Source organism: Haemaphysalis longicornis, unplaced genomic scaffold (assembly GCF_048455015.1).
Source record: "Haemaphysalis longicornis isolate Haplotype H1 unplaced genomic scaffold, Haemaphysalis longicornis Haplotype H1 scaffold_240, whole genome shotgun sequence".
NCBI classification, from domain to species: Eukaryota; Metazoa; Arthropoda; class Arachnida; order Ixodida; family Ixodidae; genus Haemaphysalis; species Haemaphysalis longicornis.
Window position 1 is genome coordinate 194,753 of NW_027526308.1, and position 10,512 is coordinate 205,264.

At 50.0% G+C, this 10,512-nt stretch overlaps 1 protein-coding gene across 1 annotated transcript; it reads right to left on the bottom strand.

The window, feature by feature from the left end:
- Positions 1-1,564: 1,564 nt before the first annotated feature.
- On the bottom strand, positions 1,565-8,996 carry LOC144172576 (uncharacterized). Its single transcript, XM_077701242.1, has 3 exons — positions 8,694-8,996; positions 7,779-7,794; positions 1,565-2,478 (listed from the first exon to the last, which is right to left on the bottom strand). The coding sequence occupies exons 1-3, from the start codon at positions 8,994-8,996 to the stop codon at positions 1,814-1,816; spliced, it is 984 nt and encodes a 327-aa protein (XP_077557368.1). The 3' UTR covers positions 1,565-1,813.
- Between the last annotated feature and the right edge of the window lie 1,516 nt (positions 8,997-10,512).

Below are 10,512 nucleotides of genomic sequence, written 5' to 3' on the forward strand. Positions count from 1 at the left end.
ACGTCGCAGGCATTAATTACAACTACTGGCGTTCAATCGTAACCGGTTGCCCAGTCATGTGATGCTCCAATGCGCGTCGGCTATGCCGTGCGCGCCGCAGCGTTTGACGCGTCGACCGTTTCTTTCACAAGGCTAGCGAGCCCACAGTCAAAACACAGCACTAACTAAGCGTGTAAACATCGCAAATCCGACTAAAAGTTCACTTCACGAACCGCTATCGCAAGCGCGCACCCCGCGTCACCCTCCGGGGTCTGGCGACGGTAGAGTCACGCGCACCACGAAGCGTTCGATGACCTCCGCCTTTCGAGCCACACAACTTCCCGTAATCTGGCTCGTTATCTCTGGCATTCCCATCGCGATAACGTCCGTGTTGAATACCACAGATTGAACAGAAACTCGGCCGAGCGAAGCGGCGAAAATGAACTCAATCCGCTCGCTACGCAGCTCAGGCGGCCGCCATCTTGCGTTGCGCCCGCGACATCCAATCAGGAGGGTCGTCGTTCTCCGCCCCGACCGGAGGACCAATAGCGCTTCAGCATTTATTTCTAGCTTCGTTTGTGCGTCGTTTCTTTTCTGCCGTTTGTGCGTTTGTGAATGAACGAAGATAAAAGAGACGAGCGGAACCGGAAAAACGATCGCTCGGCCGATCTAACCATATCAAAATGGCCGCGCCCGGTGGCACCGTTGCGGAGATAGAGCGCTCCGAAAATTGCCGTTTTTTTCGCCCTTTTGCGCTGATAGTTTGTCACCGCGCCTGACAAAAGTATTTTTTTATGCCACTTTGCGACGCTTTTCAGCGTAAAAACTTTGCAGACGCACAGAATAGGAAACATAGAAGCCGAATATGCGGGTTTCAAAAAAACGATGTTTTGGTCATTTTTCCGAAGTTGAAAGCCGCGTCCCCCCTTAAGAAAGTACTGTCTCTGACTTCTTGGCCTCCTGCAGTAGACGCACGGGTTGTACGCACCGGCTGCTCATACAGAGCGTCGAATGCCCTGCGGTCTTGCTTCACAGCAATGAAGCTGTGAAGCTTCACAGATGTTGTGAAGTGTACATGATGCCCTGATGGCACGTCTTGCGTTGGGCAGCTTAATCTCCATCCGCTTCATTATGTACCGGAAGCGGGCTTTCAACCGGCCAAAAGCATTCTCTACTACCTGCCGTGTCTTGGACAGGTTGTAGTTGAGCGCTGCCTCACTTGTCCCGCTCCCTGCATTTGGATAAGGCTTCACCAAGTTTTCGGTCAGTGGGAACGCCTGGTCACACAGAATCAGTGGGCCCAGAACTGCGCCCTCAATAGTGGCTGTGGGCGACTTGAAGTGTGCACTTTGCACCGCTTTGCAAAGCTTGGAACGTCCGTAGACATGGGCGTCGTGGCACCTCCCAGGGCTGCCAATGTTTATGTAGAGGAACCAGTACCGGTGGTCCAAAGTGCAAGCAGTATCATGCTATACCTGTATAGAAAAAGAAAAGAAAAGGTTATAAATGCCCATGAGTGCACAGACCTTGCGGTGTCATGTTGCCACTCTATATTGTCTTTGACAAGTACAAGGCGGGCAACAGAAGGAGTGGTATCAACTGATTGGTCATATGATAAGAAACTGCCCCAATATACGTGAGAAAGGCTCACGCAAAACCTTTTTGTCAGCTTCTGCAGTCTTCACGCGTTACTAACTGCAGTTCATTTAACAATCTGAGTGCAGCAGGGCACACACATTCTGAAATACTATTTTGCTCGCACTTTGTGAAATGAACTATGCTGACTTTTTGTTAATGTTAGGTGTCAAATAGGAGTTTTCACCATTGACATCGGTCATAGCCACACCACTTGGAGAACACTCGAAAAAACGTGCCACCCTTTGTAGTTATAGTAGTCCACTGCGTGTTCCTTGGGTGGTGAGATGGCAAAGTGGCAGCCGTCCAGCGCACCGACACCTTGAGGAAAGCCGGTCACGGCATAAAATTCCCGCATATGTGCGGCCATGTCGTCCGGACTTATCATGCGCAGCCACTCGCCTTCCAGCTGCGCGAGTACAGCATTGCAAAAGTCCCTGAAGGCAACGTTGACAGTGGACCGCCCAATTCCGAAGAGGTGCGCGATGGTGCACTCTTCGGCACTGGAACACAGGCGATACAAGCCAACAGCGACTCGCTTCTCCACTGCGATTGCATTCCTTATGTTCGTGTCCTGCCGCTGAAGTTCGGACCGACACGACTCCACGAGGTACCGAAACGTCGCCACACACACTCGAAAGGCTTGCTTGAAGTGCGCTTCCCCGAGGTGAGGCAGAGTATCTTCAAACCAGCACTCGTTGCGCTTGCAAGCCCATCGCTCTCGCTGAATTGCCGAGAGCCCCACCAAAACAGCTGACACTGCAACCGCGTTTGTTTGGAGGCGCAGTTCGACGCCCCTCGCCTGTTGTGACGGTGCAGAGCAGCCGTCGGGGAAAAAGAGATCGGCCAGGGCCGCAGACACGACTCAACGCTTCCACAGTCAGACAAGAACTGTTTATTTCTCGTTCCGAGCACACGAGGGGCGAGCACCCCGCACCGCAGGCACGGCGTCTGGTGTCGGAGGGTCGGCGTGGGAACGAGAAGAGGGAGAGAAAGCCGCAGTCCACAGTTGCGCGTAAGTGAGCCGAAAAGCACTTACGCTACATAAACACAGCGCGCCACGCCACATTCCGGGGTTCTGAAAAATGTCATCCCGACATTTATGTTCAACACTCCCCTGCGGGCTGTAGACAGGAAACACTTAGTTTTGAGAGTCACAACACGGCTGCGAGAACTCTGCAATGGGCGACAAGTATGGCTTCAGCTTTTCCACGTGAACTATTTCGCGGCACGAACCGTCCATGAGTTCAATCTCATAGTTCACTGGAGAAACACGAGACAAAATCCGATGAGGACCTGTGAACTTCCGCTGAGCTTTGATGCCGACGGGAGGTATCGTTAGGAGCACCAGCTGGTTTTTTTCAAACGTGATATCCGTGCGGCCCCTGTTGAAGTAGGTCTTCTGCCATTCTTGCGCCAGTTTTATGTTTTTTGATGCCAATGTCCGAGCTTCGTTCAGTCGCTCACGTACTAGCGCGGCGTAATCTGATGATTCCTGGAGCTCGGCAAGTTCTTTGCCATTGAAGCTGACGCCGAGAGGCAACACTGGATCTCTGCCGTACACCAGAAGAAAGGGCGTCTCCCAAATGGTGTCTTGGTAGCCGGTATTGTAACGAAACACAACGTATGGCAATATATCAGCCCATTTTTCACCTTTGGCGTCAACATGCTGATCATTTGCTTCAGTGTCTTGTTGGCCCTCTCGCACAGTTCGTTCGCAGCTGGGTGATAGGCTGTAGTAGGAGAATGGTGAATTCCACAATGCTGAAGGTATGCTGCCGTAGATTTTGCCATCATCTGAGTGCCACGGTCGGTAATAATTACCGCTGGACAGCCATGCTTCAGAATGATCCGGCGTTCAATGAATTTTTGAACAGTCACGGCTTTTATGTTGCGGACCGGTTTGGCCTCTACGAACTTTGTTAAGTAGTCGATAGCAACGATGATGTACTTGTATCCCCGTGACACTTGAATGGTCCAACAATGTCGAGACCAATCGTGTGGAATGGAGAATGCACTTCAATCGGCTGCAGGAGACCTAGCGGTGCAACTGGTGAAGTGTTCATTCGTTGACAAAGGTCGCAATGGTTGACATAACTTTTGATTTGCTGGTACATCTTCGGCCAGAAGTATTTCAAGCGGATGGCTTCGAACGTGCATCGGATACCCGTGTGAGCTCCATACTTGCCTCCGTCAAATTCGTTAACAACTTCAGCCCAGCCCTTTTGCTTGCAGGAAGGCACATCAGAAAGCATTGGTGAATCGGGCCCTGATCTCTCTTGTAGAGAATGCCGTCGTGTATGACGAACTTCGATCGTGCTCGCTTCTGCTGTTTTCTGGTACCGGATTCTCCCGCTAACAAGCTGAAGATGTCTTTGCAGAAAGCGTCTGCATATTGTGTTTCATCAAAGTTTGCCAACGGTTGGCGTACTTCTTCAGAATAAATTTGAAGAACTTGGTCGGAGTTTTCTTCAGAGTGAGGGATTCTAGACAAGCAACCAGGAGGACTGTGTAGTCTGCCGGATTTGTAGATTACCTCAAAATCGAACTCTTGCAGGACCAGAGACCAACGGAGTAATCTTTGATTTCCCTCTTTGTAGCGCATCACCCAACAGAGCGCATGATGGTCAGTCACAACTTGAAACTTCCGTCCCATTAGATAGGGGCGAAGTTGTTCCAAGGACCATTTCACAGCTAACACTTCGAGTTCAGTTGAGGTGTAGTTATTTTCAGCGCCTTTGAGAGATCGGCTCAGGTAGACTACAGGCCGTAACTTGCTACATTCGTCCTCTTGTAGAAGTAAAGCTCCTAGACCCAGCCGCGATGCGTCCGTGTGCACTTGAACGTTTAACCGCAAATCGTCTGAAAATAGTTTCAGCAGCGGTGGCTCACAAAGGCAACCCTTTAGTACTTCGAAAGCATCTTGCTGTGGGTCTTCCCATTGGAAGTGAGTGTCCTTTTTCAACAGCGCGCGCAAAGGTGTGGCATGAACGCTGTAGTTTGGGATAAACTTCCTGAAGTACGACGTCAGTCCTAAAAATGACTGAAGCTCTTGGACATTCCTCGGTGGAGGGAAATTCTTCACAGCTGTCAGTTTCGTCAGATCCGGAGAAACTCCCTTTTCTGTAACAACGTGCCCAAGGTAAACAATTGATGCGCAAAAAAGAAAACACTTCTGTGGTTTGAACTTAAGTCCAGCCTTGCGAAATCGGTCGAAGACTTCTTGCAAGTGGCTCAGGTGTTCTTCAAATGTTTTGCTATAGATGACACAGTCATCCATGTAAGCTAGAGCGTTGTCGTACTTGAGGTCTCCAATCACTGAATCCACTGCGCGCTGACACGTGAAGGGTGCTCCTTTCAATCCAAAAGGCATACGACGAAGTTCATACAGTCCCCATTGAGTCACAAATGCAGTTTTTTCAATGTCGGCAGGGTTCATTGGAATCTGGTAAAAGCCTGAAACCAAGTCCGTAACTGAGAAGAATTTGTAACCAGTGAGAGCTTGCGATGCGTCTTCGATTCTTGGCGTAGGATAGACTGTGTCTTCCGTGACTGCATTGAGGCGCCGGTAATCGACACAAACGCGTATCGAGCCATCTCTTTTTGTAACCAGTACCAACGGTGATGCCCATCGACTTCTGGATGGTGAAATTATTTTGGCATCAATTAGGTCCTTGATCATCGCTTTCACGATGTCGCGTTGAACAGGAGATAGTCGGCGAGCGCCCTGTGCGATTGGTTTTGCGTCTCCGGTCGGTATTGTGTGCTCCTCAACGGAACAGTTCCCAACATCTGTACTGCTTGTGGAAAAGCATGCGAGGTTTGCTGCGAGGAGCTCCTTTGCTTGTTCGAACTGGCTATGTGTCAGCGTTGAACCAACATTGAATGAAATGCCATTCAAGTTGAAGGTCTGATGCTGAACTTCACTGCAAGGGGCGGACGCTGGTTCCTCCATATCCTCAGGAGACGGCAAAGTAGTGCATCGGAATATATTCTCTGCTTCGTCAGCGCTGATATCTAACTCTCTGATGTCGGAAACGACTTCCGCCAATCCCACTGTCATGCCAGAAGTCAGGATAACAGGTTGCGTTGAATAGTTCGTCAAGAGGACGTAGAATATTCGTTCCGTTGAGCTTATTACCGCCGGGTCGAGAAGAACGGAGTGTCGCTCAAATAGCAAGTGCGTTCCACCGACCTCCATCTGTACCTCTTCTTCCGATTGGGGTGAGCTAGAAAACTTGACCTTTACAAGCTTCCGCGATGTTGCTGGGATGTGGGTCTGCTTTACAAGGTTAATCTTCGAAAGTCGCTGAGGCTTGGTCACCTGAAAGGTGTTCGTACCCCAGTCAATAATGGCTTTCGATGTCACCAGAAAGTCATTCCCAAGGAGAAGTTGTTCGCTCTCAAGGTGAGGGAGGTTTGGAGGAATGCTTGGCCGTCAGCAAGAATCGACGCGGTCACTTCTCCTAAATTGATCAGTGGCTGGCCGTTTGCTCCTTTTAAATGCAGGGAAGATGGCTTAATTCCTAGCTCAAGCCGCTGTGCCAAGAGAACATTGATTAGGCTTCTCATTGCTCCTGAGTCCAAAAGTGCTGAGATCGTTCTTCTCTCAAAGGAAACATGGATGCTTTTTCCGCCCGCTTCCGTGTGACATCCAACACGCTTGACTAATGATGACCTCTCACGGGCGTCAGAGGCATCACATCGTCGTTTCCCTGGCTGGCACTGGTGAAACGCTCTTGCCATTCCAAAAACTGCTGTGTCAACGGCTGTCTACAGCGCGTGACGAAATGTCCAGATTTCTTGCAGTTGAGGCAAAGACGACGTACCTGTGTCTGCTGGGGAGTTGAACACTGAGCGCTGTGTGAAGGTGACGCTGGTTGCGACATCCCTGCAGCGTTTCTCTCGACGTTCGAGGAGACTAAAGAATAAAGGGATCTTTTGATAACGCTACACACGGTCTGCACTCAGCGAGGGTCTATGCTTCACTGCCGCGTCCGCACCCCGCTCCCGTCCAGACACGCCACCGCCCCCCTCCTCCTCTACGTCTGCATACCAGACGCCTTTCCGCAGTTACACGCCGCAGTCGCGCTCCGGCCCGGGCATCCTCCTTTCCCTCTTCGTCTGGAATGCTGCCAGCGCGTCCTCTTGGGGCAGCTGTTCTGCTGTTATTTTGCCGTTCCGGTGCGGTTTGCGTCGGTCGTCTGGTGTCTGCTTTGGGGGGAAGCCAAACTGCTCTCGAGGAATCTTCAACATCCTCCCCGCCCAAATGGGCGCAGCTCATTTCTTTATGACTCCAGCCGATACAATAGCTGGATCGGACGCCTGACGGTGGTTCCTCCAGAGAGTCGAACAAGGCAGGAACGCGTGTGACCGTCCTGACCGGGGAAAACTTGAACAATCCGACCCGTCTTCCAGGTCTGCCGGGGCTGAAAATCGTCGTGTAGCAACACCAGTTCGTCCATGCGTAGGCTGCTCGAAGCGGTCGGAGAGGAATGGTGATACGATTTTAGCGCACAAACTATTGCCTTGGTCGTTGGATCTGGGCCTTGTACTGTTCCAATATTTGAGTCGCAACTCTCTTTGTAAACACAGCAAGCTTCACCGGGGTGCCAGTTCTCTCACGGTAGAGAATAAGTGCGCTCAGCAGGGATATGTCGAGCAGGTAAAAAAAGAACTTCTTGTTTCACTTCGGAGTTTTCCTGATGCTTTCACTGAAGCTCAGCTGCATGTCTACTCTGTCAACGAGTCCCGTTTTCTTCGTGTATTCAAGCACACATGCGGGCTTTTTTTTTCTTTGGTTACTCTGTCCACTTTACCGGAGTCTTGCATCTGGGGTCCATGCATTGATTTTAACATATATGTCTCTTGTAGGTGTATTGGAGATAAGTGAGTTACTAAAGGCTATTAAGATGAACGAAGCTACAGTTTGCTTTCATGGCACCCGTAACGAAGGTGCCAACCGTGCTTACCCGCGCCATGTCGCCGCCCCCTGAAGAGCCCATCCAGTTGACAAATTATGCCGTTCGGCCACATCACTGCCTGGTGCTTGGGCACATGGCACCTCTTGTGGCCTCAAAAGTGTTCTTGTTGCTCCTCCGTTGGCCGACAAACTCGGCGGGCTGTTCCATCGACGAATCCCCAGCAGTTCCTGAGGGGGTCACCTTTGGTGTGCACAACCTGGAAATAGCAATGATAGCAATTGTCTGAGGAGCCACATTTTCAATCACAATAATTCTTGCATCTGCTCGCCTGGGTATGGATCCACAACTTGCCAGTTCATTTTGAGCAGAGTAAGCCGTGAGCACGCTTGCAGTAATCCGATCCGATCTAAATTGCATGCATATCGGTCGGCACAGCGTGGCACTTTGGTAAAAGCTGCAATTCAAATAAAGTTACTCTGTTGTAATGAGGGTTTACTCTGGCTTATACTGTCTCAAAGGCTTTCCCACGCAGGAGAAGGAGAAAACTCTGCCAGATTTCCCAAAATTTAGTGCGTAAATTTGTTAGATCAGTACTTTTGTGTAGGATCTACCAACAGCATTGCGTGAAGTGAAATTAGACAAGTTGGTAAACTGTCTGTGCAATATACTTTTGAAAGTAATGCAAGACGACAAAGCATGCTTATTTTGAAACAGCAATTAGGGTGGAAAACGCTACAGCCAAGAAAAAAAATTACGGCGAATATTGTTCAACAATATTTATATACCAATTATGCTACCTCGTGACAAATATACTTGCTTTGTCACATTACATGTCACAGTGACCCGACCACAATCACAAAGTGCATGGATGTAGCACAACTGATTTGCTAGAGTTATATCTTTTATCGTAACACGTCCAGAATAGAACGGTCTAGCTTCTTTTTTGGCATTGGGGGTTTGTGAAGGCATTGTAAAAACTGTCCAGGTGACGATTGAAAAGTGCTGTCTTGTTTGTGTGGGCACTATATTTTTTGTGCATGTACCTCTCCACCGTATTGCCACAGACAGCCATGTAATTGTAATGCTTGTTTCTGTTTGCACTGCATGTTTTTCTTTTATATGCTCCCCTCTTTTATATGAAGTATATATTCTTACCTCGGAAAATCGCTCCAGGCTGTCCAAATTCAGCCACGTGTGTGTTGTCAGGTCGGGAAGCAGGTTCCCAAAGTGGTATTCCACGTGTGCAAGAACTTTGTTCACCACACCCGAAATGACAGAAAGATGCCGGTTGAACATCATCTCTAGGTCGGCCATTCGGTTCGGGTAGGCAAGACGCCTCAAAGTCATACACAACACCTCGTGTCCAGGCACCCGCACATGCTGCACGCTCACAATCTTGTCGGGCGTCATGAGGCAGGAATACACATAGTCAAAGTCCGCTTTCTTGAACCTGAACATGCGTTCAAATTCGGGGCTGTCCAGCCTTGCTACGTTGAGCAATCCACGCGCTGCTAGATTGCGGAGCGGCGGCTCCGATTTCATTTCCAGCAAGCATGCATACTCGATATCGTGCCAAGATAGACTCCACATCAACAGCGGATCTGAAAGGACGCTGCTGTGTTGAGCCACAGCAGAAGGTTAACTGTAAACTGGAGCACAGCAGCTTAGCTACAACGCACTGCCGTGACGGACTCGACGGCAGGAGATCGGCTTGGCTTGTCATAGGCTAGTCTAGGCTAATCAGGAAGCCGTCGACGGCTTCCTGGGGCTCAGTTGACCAGAAATAATGACTGAAAAAGCAAGCACTACAAGAAATAAATGCTATTGATGGCCTTCAACATATATTCGACAAAAAAAAATGCTGCTATCATCATCACTTTGTGTCTGTTACTTTACAATTTCCACAAGTCTTTGAAGGAGTACTTTTCCACCTCTTATGAAATTATTTCCCCTTACCGCTCGGCATGCCTCTCGGCAAAGCATTTCTGGTGGGTGAAGTAAAAAACTGTGGTTGATTCCTCTGTCATAAGAATCGGTAAAACAGGGAAGTGAAATGTGCAGCGAAATCTGCAGCTGAGCATGATTTGTGGGTCGACGGCTGTCTTGTGGGTGCGCTCGGCGAGCAACGTCCTGTTGGCGGGTTCCTTTGGCAAAGGTATACTGCCGTCGTTTCGGTGAGGGATATGGCGTCAGTGAAATCTTGGTGTATCCCTGAATAAAACACTTTCATCTTAAAATATACAACCTGAAAACAAACAACCCCAAGTGTAACGTACTCTTTGGTACTAAAGTTAGCTTCCCCACAAGAAGACCCTGTGGGCAGGGGTGCACCCTTTACAGGCCGCTTGCTTCGTTATACCAGGGTCCTTGAATGCTTTACTGGTCATAAAACTTTGGCGCTCGTTTCATATAGGGACCGTCGGCGCCACTACAGGCGCCACCGCCGCACGAAGGGCATCCAGCCGCCGCGTGTACGGCATATTGGCCAGCTCTTTGCGTGCAAACGCTCGCTGCTTTTGGTGTCTACACGCTGATTAAGTGTGCTTTTTTTTTTCGTAGTAGTTAGCGATGAATAGTCCAGTCATTGTGTATACAGTTAAACCTCGTTCGAAATTGAAGGGGCGGCGCGATTCTCGTTATAGCCATAGCCGACATTTACTGCAAATATTATGCATTGTAGTTACCTAAAAGCCCGCAGGGGCGCCTTGCGTTTCAAGGTGACGGTAGTGGCGACACCGCGGACCCCGAGCCCATGTGGGTTGGACCCACCCACGCCCTCGGCTGTGCGTGGCTTTGCCGTGTCCGGGGAAAAGGGCATCCTGGTGGTTGAGCCAAAGCCAGGGTTGTTTTGGACCTTCATGGCCCCCTGGCAGAGGCAACACACCACTTTGGCCCCCGCTTCCCGTAGACGGTGCCCCCAGTCTGACCCGACCTGGGGGGAATCAGCCAGTCGCCTTTTCCTGTCCTCTTCTTC